Source organism: Triturus cristatus, chromosome 5_2 (assembly GCF_964204655.1).
Source record: "Triturus cristatus chromosome 5_2, aTriCri1.1, whole genome shotgun sequence".
Classification (NCBI taxonomy): domain Eukaryota; kingdom Metazoa; phylum Chordata; class Amphibia; order Caudata; family Salamandridae; genus Triturus; species Triturus cristatus.
In genome coordinates, this window is record NC_140588.1 from 1061891866 (window position 1) to 1061910197 (window position 18332).

Here is an 18332-nt window from a genome sequence, read left to right on the forward strand (position 1 = left end):
ATTTTTCTCAAATACATTTTTTATAAAAAAATTGAGGATTTGTATTTTTTAAATGGAATGTTATTTTTTATATGTATAACTTTAATATTTTAAATATATTTTGGTTCATATTTGTTAAAAAAAAAAGAGCAGGAATAATAAATCTGACCCACTCCAAAGTCCCAAACTTTTAATCTGTTTGCTTAGATTGGAGTGGGAATGGTAAATCTAACTCCTCCAAAGTCAAACACTTTTCTCACTTTTGCTTACTTTGGAGTGAGACTAGTAAACCTTACCCTCCATTTTCCCTACTTTTGCTTACGTTGGAGTAGGAATAGTGAATCTAACCACACAGAAATCCAACACTTTCCATACTTTTGTTTATGTTGGAGGGGAAGCAGTAAACCTGACCCCTCCAAATTCCACCACTTTCCCTATTGCTGCTTACGTTGGAATAGGAGTAGTAAAACGGGCCTCTCCAAAATTCAACACTTTTTCTACATTTGCTTATGTTGGAGGGGGAATAGTAAATTCAAACTCTCAAACGTCCAATAAGTTCCCTGCTTTTGCTTACAGTGATGTAGGAATAGAAAATCTACCCCTCCAAAATCCAATAATGTTTTTACTGTTGCTTACTTGGAGTGGGAATTGTAAACGAGCCCCTCCAAAATCCAATGCTTTCCCTGCTGTTGCCATGATGTCGGGTAGACCACCACTGACAGACCGTCGGTGGCAGTCCGCCCGACACCCGGGGCATAAGTCCAACCGCCGAATTACGATGCAGACAGTTGTAGCGATAATGTGGGGGGGAAAGACTGCTGTCTCTGATAGGATCAAAGATCCCGTCAAGACAGTGGTCGAATTCCTAACTCAACAATGGAAGCGGTGCCTGGGCCAGCACCACCGTGGGAATTCGGGTATCCCTTTCCGACTGCCTGTTCATGGAGGTCTTACTGCCATGAATAGACAGAAAGAAAAGGACTCTGGGGGCCTGTAGCAGGGCCCCTGTCCCCTGTGGGCCACGGTTAAGTGGCCTTGGGGGTATATGTAGTGCCCACTACACACATCAATACATTGTGTGCCTTTTTCTACTGCAGCTTGTGCAGCGGTCCTTTTCCAGGGCTGCAGCACAAGCTGCAGTAGAAAAAAGTTTTTTACGACTGCCTGCACGGCAGTTGTATCCTAATAGGGCTGGCGGGACCGCCGACTCATTATTGGACAATTCTTGCCTGAAACGATGGTGGTCGGTGGTCTGACGAACACCATCGTAATGAGGCCCTAAGATTCGAGTGGGAAGAGCAAATCAAATCCCTGAAACGTCCAGCACTTTCCTTACTATTGCTTATTTAGGATTGGACATAATTAGATTATTTTCTTTTGTTTTTTAAAATATATATTTTAAATTATTTATATTTTAGAGATTGTAAGTTTTAATTTTATATTTAATTTAGTTTTATATTTTTATAATGTGTGATGGATGTTTTTGTTTTTTATATGCATACATGTTGGTTACATTTGTATTATTATTATTGATTTAATTTCTAAAATATATTTATTTACTTTTAATTGTATTTTAATATTATTATAATCTTTCATATCTACATATAATGTTATCTACTGAAAAATCTGCATATTTACCTGTATTATTACAACCTTCTGGTCCACAATATTTGTCTCAATATGTTTTTAGATTACATACAAAATATGTAAAACCAATATTTTGGTTCCCAATATTTTTTTTTGCAATATTTGTATACAGCTATATTTTTGCTCCTGATATTTTCACAACCATTACGGTGTCACACAGGCATTGAAATGGTAGTTGATAGTGGATAGGCTCAGAATGTAGACTAACAGTTCAAGGCAGGTATTGAAAAGGGTGAGAAACAATATAGAGCCTTGTGGGAGTCCATTTCACAGAGCTAATTTTCTAGAGAAGCCGTTTTTGATCTTGAATCGTTGGGCATGTTTTTCCAGAAATTATGTGAACCACTTGAAAACTATACCATTGACGTCTAAGCTGTCTATACGGATAGTCAGAAGGGAGTTATGATTTAGTGTGCCAAAGTTTGCTGACATATCTAAGAGGACTTGGACAGGATCCCCTTTCATCCAAGAATTGGAGGATGTCTTTGACTTTTCCAAATTTGAGTGAGTTAAGACAAATTCTTAGGTCATAAATGAGTTGATGATGTTCAGCTTGGTTGGAGGTATTGGTCATTTGATTTTTTTCAGAAAGGAGAAGGGAATGGTTTCCGAGGAGTGGGATGATGGTTTATTAGAAGCTTCTCCAATTTTGTTGGGTTTTCTGGTCAGTATAAAGTTGTCTTGGGCTTTAGGCAAGTTTTCTAAGGAGTTTTCTAGATTTTTGGAGAATTCTTTGCTTTTCTCTTTGGATGCATTGGTAATTGTAAGTTGGGTGGCCACATGGATTTTCCACTATCTCAAAAAGCATCCTGGGTCAGCTCTTTGCTCTGCCTAGTTGTTTGTTGTTGAACTTGGGTTTGGCTTCAAAGATTTGTTGCTTATTGATTCTTCTTATTGATCTCGGTTTAGTCAGAATAGTATATGATGGGTTTTGCTGCATCTTCTTTCCGCGCGTTGAAATGGTCTCCTTTCATTGTTCAGTTCTTTTGAGAACCAGGCTACTGAGGGCTTGGTTTATTGTCTTTAGATGGTGTGTGGACAAAATATTGATTTGTAAATATCGGGAGACAGAAATATCAGAATAGAAATATTTGGATACAAAAATATTGTGATGCAGAAATAGCGATGTCAAGAACATGGATTCTTCAGGTAAATATTATTGTTGTTAAGAATATTGTTGTTGGTAATATCGCTTTCAATAATATAGTGATTAAAATTATTGTTTTTAATTATTTTAATGTATTTTAATTTATATATTAATGTTATGTGTTACTATTGTTTGTATAATTGTTATTTATTATTTCAAATACAGTTTGCAACTTTAAGTGATTTAGATTGTTTTATTTAATTGATAGTAGTAATTTATAGATACATAGCAGGTTGTTGGGTTTGCAGAGGGCAGTGTGGAAAGTTAATAAAGTAGTAATTATTATTTAATTAATAATGTGCAGCAAAACATGTGATTGATAATTATGTACATTATGTAATACAGATTTATTTTACTTATATTTTAGGCATGAGTTGCTGCATTTGTAGGGGTATAGAGTGGGAAGTTAATTAGGTAATAATTAATTAACAAATAACCATGAATGTATTATTAATTATTTAATTGATTATTAATTTTGACAGTTGTGTAATTATCATGTATTTTAGTTATATTTTAGTTGTGGGTTGCTAGGTTTTTAGGGGTATAGGTGTGGGGAGTTAAATAAGTATTAAATAAATAAAAAAATATTATTAATGTATAATTCAATATTTAATTGATCAATAATTGTGTAAATTGTGTAATAATTATATATTTTAGTTATATGCTTAGTGTAGGCTGCTGGGATTGTAGGGTGGGAAGGTAATTAAGTAATCATTAGTTCAAAAATAATTAATTGTTAAATAATTATGTAATTGATTATCAATTATATAAATTGTGGTATACTTACTTATTTAAGTATTATTTTAGGTGTGAGTTGCTGGGTTTATGCAGGTATACAGTGGGAAGCTAATTAAGAAATAATGGAATAACAATTATTTTTATATGAAAATTATTACATTGTTTATGAATTTTGTAAATTGTTTATTTGTTTAATTTTTCAACATATATATATCAATATTTTATGTTAAATAATAATATTTATATTAAAAGTTTTATATTTTTTCTAAATTAATAGGGCTATTCAAATATGTGTGTTTGAAGTAAAGTAGTTTCCCTACTGTTGCTAAGACTGGAGTGGGAATAGTAAATGTAACTCCTCTGAAGTCCATGTTTTCCTTGATGTTGCACAGACTAGAGTGGGAATAGTAAATCTTACCCCTCTGAAATCCAACACTTTTCCTACTGTGGCAGAGACTGGAGTGGGATTAGTTAATTTTACCCCGCCGAAAAGAAACACTTTCCCTGCTGTTGCGCTGTTTGGAGTCGGAATAATAAATGTAACTCCTCTGAAGTCCTACTCTTTCTGTACTGTTGTTTAAACTGGAGTGGTAATAATATATCTATAAATCCAAAATTCCAATAGTTTTCCTAATATTGGCTAAATATAATTCTTATTAATATTTGTTTAGTTTTAATTTTTTATTATTTGTTGATATTTCTATCTTTTCAAATGTTTATACTATATTTGGTAAATGTCTATTTTGTTATTTTTAAATTTTTAACATTTTATTTGTTTGCTAATTTATTTCATGTTTTGGCATTGAATTGTTAATATTGTTTATGATATATAAATATATATATGTAGACAATTTTCACCTTTGGCAAAGATGGTCGCACACACACGGATTTCCAGCGGGTTTTACAGCGGTTTATTCATGCAAAATAAACTCTGCCATGCCCAACGCGTTTCGGTCCCCCAGCTTGGACCTTGATCACGGGATGATGTTACACACATAGGGGCATTATTTATTTCCATAACCCAACATCACTTCCTGTTTTTTACACAATACATTGTGGTAAGTAAATGTAAATGTAAATGTAAATGTTGTAGACTTGTAAAGCGCACAGCTGCCCTGGCAACAGGGCGTCCCGGCGCTGTAGACCGCTGGGGAACCCGTCCTGGCTATCCCTGTGAGATGGTCCCTTTCTGGGTATCTCCAAGGTGAAACCAGGCATCCCCGGCGTCTGTGGGGGGCCGTTGTAGAGATGAGGCAAGCTTAATGCCCAGAGTTGCCGAGTGTGTTCCTGGTTAGAGTAGGTACCGAGGCGAGAATTATCGAGTCCGTTTTGACCCTGGTCCACAACCCTGCCGCGTCGGGAATTGAACCCTGGTCCCTGGCCGATTCTCTGCTTACGGGTCTACCGCCCCTAACCAGTGAGCCACACCTCTCCACAAGTGTAGTAACAAAAGGTGCTTAATGCTTTAAATGCAACGGAAGTGAATGAATTACGAGTGCCCATGTGATGTGTTTTAAAAGCGATTGCTTGTAATTATGTGAGAGGCAATTGTCTATTTCATGGTCACATTGATCCAGTTCATTTTCAAGAATGCAACAATATCGTGTAACACAAAAATTGGGTCAAACATATTGTTTTAAAACACAACACATGGGCACTCATAATTCATTCACCTTCGTTGCATTTAAAGCATAAAGCAACTTTAGTTACTGCAATTACCACAATGCATTGTGTAAAAAACAGGAAGTGATGTTGTGTCATGGAAATAAATAATGCCCCTATGTGTGTAACATCATCCCGTGATCAAGGTTCAAGCTGGGGGACCGAAACGCATTGGGCATGGCAGAGTTTATATTGCATGAATAAACCGCTGTAAAACCTGGAAATCCGTGTTTCTGCGACCATCTTTGCCAAAGGTGAAAATTGTCTACATATTTACCGGCTTGGCCCTGGCGGAGGCTAACGCACCACCACAAAGAAGAGCGACGGCGTCCACATTGAGGGATGCAACCTGTATGGAGATAGATATATATATATATATATATATATTATCTAATGGCGGTCGCCAGTAGATAGTTATAGTTAGGACCGTGTTTCCATAGGAAATCTGAAAATTCTATTTTGAATAACTTTGGCGCCGGTTGACGAATCCTTGCGAAAGTTTCAAAACTAATGGGGCGCTCCGCTCAGCTTCTACCCTGAAAGTCTCGGGGGGATTTGTCAAGCGGGGGCCGAGACAAAAGGGGGGTCCCAAAACGCGTTTTCCCCATGCATTCTCCCATAGGACCTTTAGTCGAGGGTACAGTCCGAACGGCTGAACAGAAGTACTTGAAATTTGGCAGAGAGGTAGTCCTCAGGTCAGGCATGTGCCTTTTGCATATATGGTGTCAATCTGTTCAGTAGTTCCTGAGAAAATTGCATTTAAAAGCACATACATATCTATATTCGCGCACCGTCCGCGCACTGTACGCGTACGGTGCGCGCACCCTAACGTGCGCGAGCGTAATTCTGATTGGTGGATTCATGACAGTCAACATTCGAATCGGTCGAAATCAGGAAGTGTCGGCCGCCATTTTGTTTGTTTTCAGTGCGAGAGTGGAGAAGGAAGGTGGCGAACGTGAAAAGGGGGCAGGGTAGAGAGTTCCTGACCCCCTAGCCTTGGTCAGGGGGTCCCTGAAGGACCCCGAAGGCAGAAAAAAACATTTACATTTTTTTTTTTTTTAAATCGCGGAGGTGCGCGCACGGTGCGCGCACGGTGAAAAACCATTAAAAAAAAAAAATTAATACATAATTTATTGAAAAATAAATATATAAAAAAAATTATAATACATACATAACTTAGCATTTAAAAAGCCGTACAAATTCACTGAAAAAACCATAGGTTTCACACACGTTATAGTTAGGAATTAGCCTTTAAAAAACCTTGCAAATTCACTTAAAAAACCATAGGTTTCACACATGTTATAGTTAGGTGGATATTTCACTCGTAAAATACCAATGAAATTCCCCCGTTATAGTTAGTTGAGATAACTAAAAATCATGCGCCCGCAATCCTCTGCTCATGACGTCACATATTACATCACTCATGACATGGTCAGTGGCATCACTCATGACATCACTGATGACATCATCCTTGTGATAGAGTGGCGGTCGCATATCCACATAACTATAAAATGTGTGAAACCTATGGTTGGTTGACTCTAAACTCACCTTTGAGGACCAGATCAGAAGCACTGTGGGCAAGTGCTTTGGTACCTTAAAAGCCCTTAGGAAAGTCTTAGATTTAATACCTCGCAGCCATGTGAAACCGTTGTGCATGCCATCATTACTTCCCAACTGGACTATTGCAATGTCTTGTATCTGGGGGCAACTAAGGGCAGCCTGAAGCTGCTTCAGAGAGTACAAAATGCCGCAGATCGGCTAGCACTCAATATTCCTAGAAGATCTTCCACCTTGGAAGCTCCTATTCAACTTCACTGGCTCCCAGTGACTGAAAGAATCAACTTCAAAGCCATGTGCTTCTGTATTCGCATTCTTCACCAGCAAGGTCCTAGATAGCTGCGCTCCATGATCCAACCGTACAGCCCCTGTCGTGATCTCAGATCATCTTCGACGAAACTAGTGGCTGCCTAGGTCACTTAAAGCCAGACTTGGGACTCGTTCCTTCTCCTTTCTGGCTTCCAAAATGTGGAACTCTTTCCCTCATGATCTGAGAGCAGCAGCATCTTTTCAGAAACAAACCTTTGCTCTTCCACTCTTCTTGATTACTGCCCTGATATCTTCCTGTCTGATGCATCTTAATCTTTTTCTGTCTTGCTGGCGGTCTTGGCCCACACTGTCCGGTGTAACTAGGCACTTTACAGACTGCATTATTATTATTATTATTACTATTATTATTACTGCATCTTCCCCATGAGTGTGCTCAAACATTGTTTGGGACATCTTGCTGGAAGGCGATGTTGCCTGGAGTAGAACAGCCATGAATTTATGTTTGTGGTTTTGCGCTGTGCTCATCGTGCCCCGGATGGCGTGTCCCACGATTCTGTCAGGGAGTCACTGCGGTCAAAAGAGCGGAGCTCTGTTCACTTCGCTGATCACCTTCCTTATGGTGACATCAGCATAAGGTGCAACTATGCAGAGCCAACTGCACTGATTGGATTCTTTGTGGGACACACTGTGATGTCCAAATGGAGTGTTCTGGCAAATGCGCAGCTGAATAAGATGCAAGACGTGCTGAGGCGTGTTGACATTTAGCCACCTGGGCTAGAACACTATTGGAACACTAGACCCGCCAGGCAACCGATGCCATTTTATTATCATCAGCTTCTGTGTCAGCCAGCGCCATTTTGGATTGGTCGGATATTGCTTTGTGGTAATCGGGGACTTGACAATCCATTGTTACATGCAGATTTCAGGGGCACATTGTGCAACTGACACCACGCTGACATTTTCACCAGCCAGTGCACAGGAGAACAGGAAAGTAGCATCGGATGTGGACTGAGTGGGTTCGGATGGTGATGTCATTTCGCAGATGTGATGTCATGTTTCAACTCAATTAATGTATTTTCCTCCAAATATTTAGAAGTATACTTTTATTATCATGTAAGCCGGGTTTGTTTTTAATTTTGTATTCATTATGTAAAGTTTTTGTTTGTTTCCTTTATTCCTTTATAGATTTTTTTACATGTTTGGCTGTTAAATAGGACTTTTGTATATATACGAATATGCCAGTAGTTATTTTATTTGAAAGAAAGGTGATGTTGTAGGATGCTGTCCACTGTCAAAGGGTGTTGCATTATGACATCCAGGGGCATATTTACAAGCTCTTTCGCCACCACAACGTCACTTTTACGGACGTTGGGTTGGCGATAGGGACTGCGCCTTATGTACAAGGCAGTGTTAAGCCAGTTACCGTTGTTTAACACTGCCTTGTACATAAGGCACCCTTTCACGCCATGGTTAGCGTGAAAGGGGCATGCAGTGGGTGTTGTGGTGGGCGTTCCACTGCAACACCCATTGTATTTGACGCTGCCCCCTATGTACAAGGATGGTGTACATAGGAGGCAGCGCCAAATTTAAGAGCAGGAAAATCCTGGTCTTAAGTTGGCGAAACGAGGAGAAATGCATTATTTCTACTCGTTTTTGCTTTTTCCATGTGTGCTGCCTTGTGCAGCACACATGGAAAAAGCAAGATGCCATAGTTTGTTTATGTACAGGAAGGTGTCCCTTTCTGTACATAAACAAACCTTTTTAAAAAATGCCATTTTGTAACTTTCATTTGTGCTGCATGAAGCAGCACACATGAAAGTTACATTATGGCATTTTAGGATTGTTTATGTGCAGGAAGGGACACCTTCCTACACGTAACCAATCCTCCCCTGCACACAGACAGGTGTCTGCGTTGTCGCTAAGTTGTTAAAGTTAGTGCCATCGCAGGGAAAAATTCAATGCATGCTGAGAGTCGGTGACGCCGTTCATTGCCTAGCGATTATTCCTTGTCTTCTTGCATGCAGGCCACTTTGTCCTATGAACTCTGAGGTCCTATAAGTTGGGATGTCATTCGATGTAAATCAGAGTTTCAGAAGGTTGCCCAAGGTCTGGATCATGATTTTCCCTTTTTCGTAGATTGATATGGTAAAGCCTGGTTTTGGCTGGGGTAAGAAGTATTTAGAATGTTGTACCATATGGGATGTTGGTGTTTTTCTCAATATTACCAAAGTGAATGTAAACTTGTGGCCATAGAGGGGTGTTAAAGATATAGAGAAGGAGGTTATTTTTATCGAACAAAGTTTCAAGCAGTGGTATTGATCTTCAATGAGCGCATGGGATTTCCATAAGATTCGGTGTTTGAAGGTTATTCTACCATTAGTTATGAGTTTCGGGAGGTATTGGATGTTATATTATTTGGCCGCAACCTTTTGGAGTATAACTCAGTGTATCATGGTTTGGCATGTGGAGGACTTGCTTCTAACTGAAGGGTAGAATGGAAGGAGATCATGCAGATTGAACTGTGACTGACTGGCTGAAGAGATGCTGTCAGTGCATGAGGGCAATGTGGAATAAACTCGAGGGAATGATGAAGTTTAGAGGCTGTTGGGAATATCTAAGACCTGTGCTGCGGTGTCGCTTGGGTCCTTCCTTTTTAAGTCACCAGGTTCAGGTAGAGGTTCTAATACTGTCCGAGAGAGCGTTTTACCTTCAACTTTCCTTTGGCCATAACTCTTAGAACTGACTTGAAGTCTTAGTCTGTATGCAGTAACGATGGGAGCTTATTCTCAAGGACCTTGGCCTTGTTGCTCTCTTAATGCCAATAAACTGAAAGAGGGAACATTAAGTGAATGGTTTGCCTGATCTCTGGATCCTCTTGAACACAGTTACACTGAGTGTCAGTCATAACATTGTATCTAAAGGGTTTAGATAGTTAACCGCTCGCGTGCGCGCGTTGGCCAACGAACGTTGCGAGCACTACCTCGGTAGTGCAGCGCACGTCCGTTGGCCGACGCGGCCAAAAATCAAGCGCCAGGTCCGCCTTGCCATCACACCACCAAACCTGTGGTCGGGTCGCCTGCCAGATTACGAGTGTAACTCGTGTTTGGCAGGTTTTTGTTTTTTTTATGTTCCCACGGCGGTGTCCTGAAAATGGGCACAGCAATGGGAACACCAAAAACAGTTCTTGCACGCATTGGACTGAAAGGTCCATGCCGTGCAAGAACTGTGGTACATGCAAACAGGGAGGCACATGTTGTGCATCCCTGCATGCACCCCATGATGCAGTGGCACCAGGTAGCCCTGTAGGGCCGCTTTGTTTCCCCCCCACCAGGCTTTTCATGGAGGAGGAACTGCCATAAAAACCATGGGGGGAGGAAACTCGTAATATCCTCGGCAGTCCCACCAAGCATATTGGCGCGCCCTGAATGCTGCAACACTGTCAGGGAATAGTGGTTACTTGGCCGCTGCAGCGGGGCAATGGTGGACCGCCGCCGCCACACGTCTGGCAGTCCGTGGACCGTCAGACTCGCAATTAGGCCCTAAGTCTTTCTGGTAACCAATATGCCAATAATCATGCCATAAAATATAATATATGAATCAAGGCAAGGTGGAAGTATAACTGCAAACATCTATGCCTTCAAATATGCCCCAACGCAAAACTGAAGAAGCAGATCTTTGGTGGACATGTAAAATAAAAGAACAAACAAGCGTAATGAGCACTACCTGTCATGAAGATGACAAAAATACAAAAGTGTAAAGACATCTGCTTCCCCATTATAGGAAGATGGGGGGGTGCCTGCTTTAGGGCAGAGTGGCTGCACGTATTCTCCTATGTTATTTTCCACTGACGAAGCATTGGATGGGGTTTGCACCGTGCAGAGGCTTGGTGCAAATCTTGGAACCCAGCTGTACTCGAGTGGAAGGATCTTTGTCTCGAATTGAGGCTTAACGTCAACAGTTCAATAGCATATTAATAAGAGTGAAGCACATTCTGCCACACAAGAATGACAGAGTAGTAAGTCTGCAAACCATAAAGTGTTATTAGCAGATTAGCAAAGTTACAAACTTAAATCAGTCAGATTAATCATATATCAATAATCACCTGGTTACAGCAATGTTCAGTATAATCCAAAGCAAATCAAAATAGCAAATACAAAGCCAAGTTATTTAAAGAGTATTATAGACAAATCATGAACGTTTTGGCTCCCCTGAAGATGAACTGTGTCCCCTAATCTGTACCCCCACCTTCCTTCCCCCCGAGAGTGGCTTAGACTGCTCGTTCACGTCTCCTACTGATAGTCAAGCCTAGTAGGGGTGCTTGGCCCAGGAACTCGAGGTCTGTAACAGGTCAGGACCAGGGAGATCAGGAGTAAAAGGCCTCAACTCCCATGGTTGGGCCCAGTGTCCCCTGCATGTGCTGTGGCCACCCGAGAGGGGGTTCTGACAGTAGTTGCTTGGCTCCACAAACAAGAACAAAGAATACATTATCACGTTAACAGCCAAAGACACGGGGCAGATCTACAAGGAAGTGCCGCAGCGTGGCACCGCAAGCCCTTTGGCTGCGCCATGCTGTGGCACTTTCGAAGCACAGGAATGTGACATATTTACAATAATATGTTGCATTCCTGTGCTCTTCCACGCACTGGCGCACAAACTACAGCCATGCGCCGGCGCCGGCACCCTTGCACCGTGGTGCAAGGATGCCTGCGTCATGAGGAGATTGTTTTTGTGCAAGAAGGGGCACCTTCCTGCACTAAAACAATCACTAAATGCATTTACCTCTTTAAATGCGTGCTGTAGAATGCAGCACGATTTGAAAGAGGATAAAACGAGGATAAATGAAAACATTCCTCCTCGTTGTGACACGCATTTCCATATTTACGATTCCTCGTAAATCTAGAAATGTGTCTCGTTCCATGGGTGTTGTGCGGGAACACCCACAGCAACACCCACGGAACGCCGCTTCCACGCAAAGTGCTGCGTGTAAAGGGGCTGTATTTACAAGGAGAGGAAAAGTCACGCAGGGTGGCTTTTCCTCTCCTTGTAAATATGGAGAAGTGATATGCGCCTCCAGTACGTCACAAAAAGTGACATACTGGTGGCGCAGGGGGCTTGTAAATCTGCCCCACAGTTTCTTTGATATCACAGATTCCCTCTCTCAGGCCTAAGTGGACTATGGCCAACTTAAAGTCAACACACTCTAACTATAATAATTATTAATGTAAACCTCGCTAACCAGGATCAATCTAAACATAAAGTTAGGTGTGGATATAAGTAATGATTATATGAGATGTGTGTTAGTATGCTGTCAAACTTAAATTGAAAACTAGTGACAGTGCATCACCGCCACCAGTTAAATATTGTGTAGAAGTTTTACTAATAATCTCAACTCCTCATATCTAGGCCTGGGGGTAATTTTAACTAGGCCGGAGTACTTTAGATAATCCCATGGTACTCTTTGGCATGGAATTACCAATAATAATGAGGTTACGACTGCTCGCGTAACGCTTGCGTAATTAAGAGTAATTTGAGGGGGTAATTCTACCAGAAGAGCACATTTAGCAAGCCGAGTGGCTGCTTGCGCTGCTCTTTAAGTTCACTTGCATCCAGTTTGGACATATGGGGGCATTTTTGTTTGAAGAAAATAGTGCTAAATGCAAAACTACTGTCCTTGAGTAATATCGCAGGAAATGTTTGGCAATGCCATGTGATTACGCTACACAGAATTACTTAAGCTACACCCACCTTTACTCATATCCTCGCCGGTTTCGATGAAATCGCATTGCTGCCGCCTGCGTTGCTCCCTGTCACGACTTTGGCTGGTTATTTGTCTGGGACGGTCCAGACTTTCCTGGTGAGCAGCAAGACATTAGTAAACTGGTGCAATGTGTTAACTCCAAGTACCAGAGTGGTGCCGGTGAGTCTGGCTGCGAAGCCTGTGTGCAGTTGGGTTACAGGAGTTACACTACTTTCCTCATCCTGTTTATCAGTTTGTGGCTCCGTTCCGTTGTGAGTTTGTGGATATTATCCTGTATTTGAAATGCTAATGGTTACCACTATGTGCATTTGGCATCGCTTTTGTGCAATAATATTTGCATTTGTCCATTTTTATTTGTTTGCTTAGAATGTGCCTGTGTGTGTTGTGCACAGTTGGGATTGTTCTACAGTAGCAGGATGTGCAGTTGCCAATGTGAGTTTACATAATTGAATTCCACACACTCTCACTTGGTTAAGAGTCTTAGGGGCGGATTTGGACTTTGGCTTGCGTGAGCGGGGCAGCATGCCACCACCCCACTCCTGCACTGCTGAAGTCCACCGCTGGCCACCTGCCAGATTAGGAATTTTCTCCCGGTCTGGCGGGCGGCCCTTTGGACTTCCCACGGCGATGCCTTTGAAAAAGGCACCGCAATGGGCGCACCAAAGCAAGTTCCTGCACGGCATGGACTGTTTAGTTCATGTCGTGCAGGGGCTGGGCGTGCATGCACAGAGCATCCTAGTGTACAGGGGCCACAGGGGACCCTGTAGGGCCCCCTTTGTAATCCCGATGCCAAGAAAAGGTTGGCAGTGGGAAAACCCAGAATATGCTCGGCCGTGCCACAGTGGCACCACCAAGCATATTGCTGCCCCAGACCGGCATGCCACGGCCAGGGAACCCGGTTTACTGGCAGTTGTGGTGTTCACAAAATGGTGCGACCGCCTTACTTGTATACATCAGTCGGACCACTGGTGCAGTGGTCCCCGACCGCAACCGCACCTCCACCACAGGTTAACCGCCGAACTCGTAATCAAGCCCTTAGTCGAGTAAACCTCCTGTAAGGCCTTTTGTTTCAGACAAGTTCAACAATTAAACAATACTCTTGAATGACAAAGCTGGGATCAGATCCATACTAAAGTTTGCCATGTTCAAAGTTTAGAAGGGTGGTACCAGGAAGTAACTAATGTGTATCAAATGTAGTTAATGGAGGCCTATGGAGACCCACCTACTCCATCTAGTCCCAGTGGGAGCAAAGGGTTTGTAATGTGCAAAGTACCATACAACAGACAAAGATACTAATAAAAGCAACATTTCACCTTAACCGAGCACTCAAAGAAGCAATGAATTCTGCTGTCAATTTACACTAAATGTAACTTACACACAAAGGAGTAGAAGGCTTTCAAAGGACCCGCCCCCTTCCAATGTGTAACTCTTACTTGTACCCCGGTTCTGTAGCTAGCTACTTACTCACTTGGTAAGCACAACAGTTGTTAGTAACATTCCTCAGTCAGCGCTCATGTCACAGAGAATTCAGAGTTCCCAAATTGCAATATGGCCGACACATTTATGTTTGACGGGTAGCGGGCTCCTAGCAGGAAGTATCCACCATCTTGCTGCTGCCTCTCTTTCTGAGCATGGCTTGTTGTGCAAACGTCCCCTGCTTAGGGGTTACATTCACGCACGCCGTAAGAGTGGGTGGTGACAGCGGTTAGTGAGTCACGCAGCCCGTGCGGAGCTGGGGCGTGGGACACGCTTGCTATCTAAATAGTGATAATAACAATTGAACACACTTTTGTGATTTCAGATATCTGATGAGAAGCTTCCACTTCCCCAGTATTGGGGTCATTTTTACAGGAAGTCTCTCTTAAATAAAGCGAGGTTAAGGTTTCGTTAAACTCCAAAGCAGTGCACTGTGTTTGAGTATTTACTGAGAAATATCTGTGTTTCTGCATCTTAACTCTCACACTCATACACCATATTGGTTTAAACAAAGTGCAACGGATTAAGTTTCGATTTACACCATTTTAGAACAGGAGTTAGTAAGTAAGTAATGTTTTATTTGCGTGATTGCTTAAAATCATTGCAACTATAAAACATCATATCAAATTATTCTATTCTCTAAAACCACAGTTTCAATTAAGCATAAGTAAAATGATGAAAATTGTCCAAATTTAAAACCATTCATTATGTGGCTGAATTTACAGTTCAACTTAGCCGGATCAGTGTTCTTATGATAATTTACGAGGATTTATTGAAATTGAAGTCTTTACACCTGCATGGCTATTGTAAGACACGGTTGTAAGCCCTGCCATTTCAGCCTTTTTTCTCCAGTGTGATTTCAACAGGAGTTAGGAAATCGCAATTCCTACTGTACAATAATGTACAAATTAGTACTAGCGTTTCCTAATGGCCGGTAATAGACCTGCCTCATGAATATTAACAAGAGTAATGAGATAGGTCTATTAGGAATTAAAAGCCAACACAGGGATGGTGGCCTACTGGAGTCAGCTGAGCACCATGTCTGTGATTGCGTTTTAATATAGCAATCTTTTTAAAAAAGAATTATGCAGCCCCTTTTTCTTAAAGGAAAACAGGATGTGTTTAAAATGAAAAAAATGAAATGTTTAAGTTTCATTTTTTAGGAGTAGGCAGTGATCTGTGGGACCACTGCCTGCTCTTAAAATGAAAATTGTATCAACATTCATAAAGAGGAAGGGGTCCCATTGGGACCCCTTCCCATTTGCAAATGGTTACCACCACCCTTGAGATGTCTGTAAAAAAATGAATCTTTTGCAACCATAATTTGATCTCAAAACATTCACACATAAACGCTCCCTAAACACGCCCCTTCCAAATACCAATTCCCAAACTCAAATTGTGATTCGGCAACAAGTTACTGAATCGCAATTTGGCTTTTTTACATTTTAAAAACCTTTTTCCAGTCGCAAACGGGCCTATTCTCTGAACCGGGTTGTTTGTGACCTCAAACATGGTTTTGTAGATATGGCCCTAAGTTCCCCACCTACAGTAAAGTTGGAGGGACGGCGTTCCGAACACATCGAAAGAACATACCTAAGTCCAAAAGGCAAGAGGTGCTGATGCATTGAAGACCACGCCGCCTCAACCGAGTTTGTACCCAGGAGTTAGAATGCTCCTCTTTCTCTAGCCGCTAGATTTAAATATGCAGATTTTGGGTTGTTGGTGTGACGTCTACCCCACTGAGCTGTGCAAAAGAAGGACAATGCCACCCCCACCCCCCCCCCTTCCCCCAGAAGAGGAGGAAGAACTTATACCTTCTCCTGTGAAGTTTCCAGAATTCACAGATGTCCAGGAGACTATTAGGACTAATGGTAGACACAGAGAATTCCTTTCTGACGGGTCTCCCATCTAAAACTGATTTATCAAAAGATGGTTCTAGACAGAGAGTCACATGACCAGATTCTTTAACGATAACCAGAGAGTTCATGTGGGGGAGCGAGTAGTGAAAGAGAGTGCGATCCAAATGATGGGTGCCAATCGATACTACAGTGTCCTCAGAACAGCCAGTTTATACATAGGGTCGTTTCAAGCCTTGGTTTTGGGAACTGTTGTACGTAAACCTGAGTTGTCCACCCAAGTAAGGGGCAATTGGATAAGCGTGATGCCGCGGGCAGGACTTTATTTAAACCACCATGCAACATTGGCATTAAAGAAACCAAAAGTTACATTTGTGGTGTCTTGTTCCAAGTTTCCACACACTATGAAGTGGTGAGAGGCTAAATTTCCCTGCTCCGGCCCTCCCAATCACAAAACTATATCACACAAAGAGCAGTAGCGAAAGGTGATTGAAAGGTGGCGAGTTAATGGGAGAGACCTTCTGTTGTCAAACTTTCATCAAGGTGGTACTCTGCCCGGAATAATTTTCAGAACTCGCTGTGAAGGCTTCACCGAGCTAGTTTTATATCTTTGCTGCACTTTTCCTTCGGTGATCCCAATGCATATTGAGATATAATTTCTTTTTTATGTGTGTATTGTCTTCCCCTCCTTTTTGCTCCACCCCAGGCATTGGTCTGCGCAGGGGTGTGTTGTAAGCAAGCCCAATAATGAAGCATGTCACAATTTTGTGAGTGAGGGCAGTTTTTCTACACATAGCTTGTGCCACCATTTAATCACTTTTCGCTACTGCTCTTTGTGTGTTATAGTCTTGTTCCAAGTGCAAACTGTGACCACAATTGTGAAGTGTGAAAAATGTACTCAACTCGTATGTTTGATTTTACGACTTATGGATATTTTTCCTTCTGTTTTGGCAGGGTTGCTAGAAAACCAATTGCCCAATGCAGAGCCGCAGTGCTGTGATGTCCGGTGGCGCTCATGCAATGTGGCGGCAGACGGAGAGTTCAACACAACGGCCAAACCCAAGGACTCAGAGTCGTTTTACTACCAACACCGCTCCCGCCACCGTCAGCAGCACCACCACCACCGCCACGATCACCTCCACCCTTACCACCACCACCACCACCCTTCCTTGCTCCCGGTCTCGGCGGGCTCTCGCCTGGGCCATAGCAAGCTCAGACTGTGCGTGTTGGTGCTGGTGCTACTGCACACCATGACCTCCTTTTCAACTGTGCAAAGCAACAACGGGATGAGCCTGGAGGCCTTGCCTGCCCTGGATGAGAACACGGCAAGGGAAGAGTGACATTAGAGGTGGGGAGGGAAGATAGCTCCCAGCGGAGCACCGTGAAGCGTCGCTCCACACGGCACGCGCATTCCTCACCAGAAGCCAAGAAGTTGAGGATGGAACTGCCGGGAGCAGCCCACCACTGGGCAACCTGGTGGGAACAAAAACACCCTCTCTGACTGAGGGGCCGCGGGACACTGTTTCAAGAAGGGTTCATTGCAAATGGTCATCAAAGTGTTTGTGACATCCAACAGTTGGGGGTGGGTGGAGTAGGGTAATATCACAGGGGGGAAATTGGATGAAATGTAATTTACCAAGTGACTCAGGAGCTCACAGGCACAAGGCTTCCTGCCACTTCCTGACATGTTATTGTAGTTTCCGGTCTCAACCGTTGACAAATGTTGGCTGAGATATACTGTTTACCTTTGTGTCATAAAGCACTAGCGGCTGCGAACCACACAAAGAACGCTAATCAACAAAATCACTTTGATACCATTCGCTGCAGGGGGAGTAGCGCAACCAAGGGTGGGTTATCACAGGTGGAAATGGCTGACTGTTTCTGAAAACAGGAAGTACCATAGCACATGACAGGAAGTGGCAGGAAGGGGAAATGTGTCATTTATGACAGGAAGTGATGTCGTTTGTTGGTATTTGGAGCAGGAATGATGAGGGCCAGCTAAAAAACGTGTTAATAATTAGAAGATGAACACAACTGGTTATAAATGTTTGCAGAAAGTCGTAAATTATAGGAAATGGTTTGTTTATCAGAGCAAGAGGCGACGAAATCTCTGGTGGTTGCGCGAGTGTGACAGCACTGAAGCGTAAGACTGTATGCGCTCCCCGAATGATGTGTTGCCCCGGGTTTGCTTCATTTGCACATGTGGCTTCAAGAGTTAAACCGTCCTGCCAGCCAGGAGTGT

The 18332-nt window shown here is 42.4% G+C and overlaps 1 protein-coding gene across 1 annotated transcript in view; it reads left to right on the forward strand.

Moving 5' to 3' along the window:
• NALF2 (NALCN channel auxiliary factor 2) overlaps window positions 1-17613 on the forward strand; it is a 679874-nt gene extending 662261 nt beyond the window's left edge. The window contains exon 3 of the mRNA XM_085606712.1: window positions 17045-17613. Within this exon, the coding sequence (XP_085462838.1) occupies window positions 17045-17430 (386 nt within the window). The 3' untranslated portion in view covers window positions 17431-17613. The remainder of the gene's footprint in view (window positions 1-17044) is intronic.
• The last annotated feature ends 719 nt before the right edge of the window (window positions 17614-18332 follow it).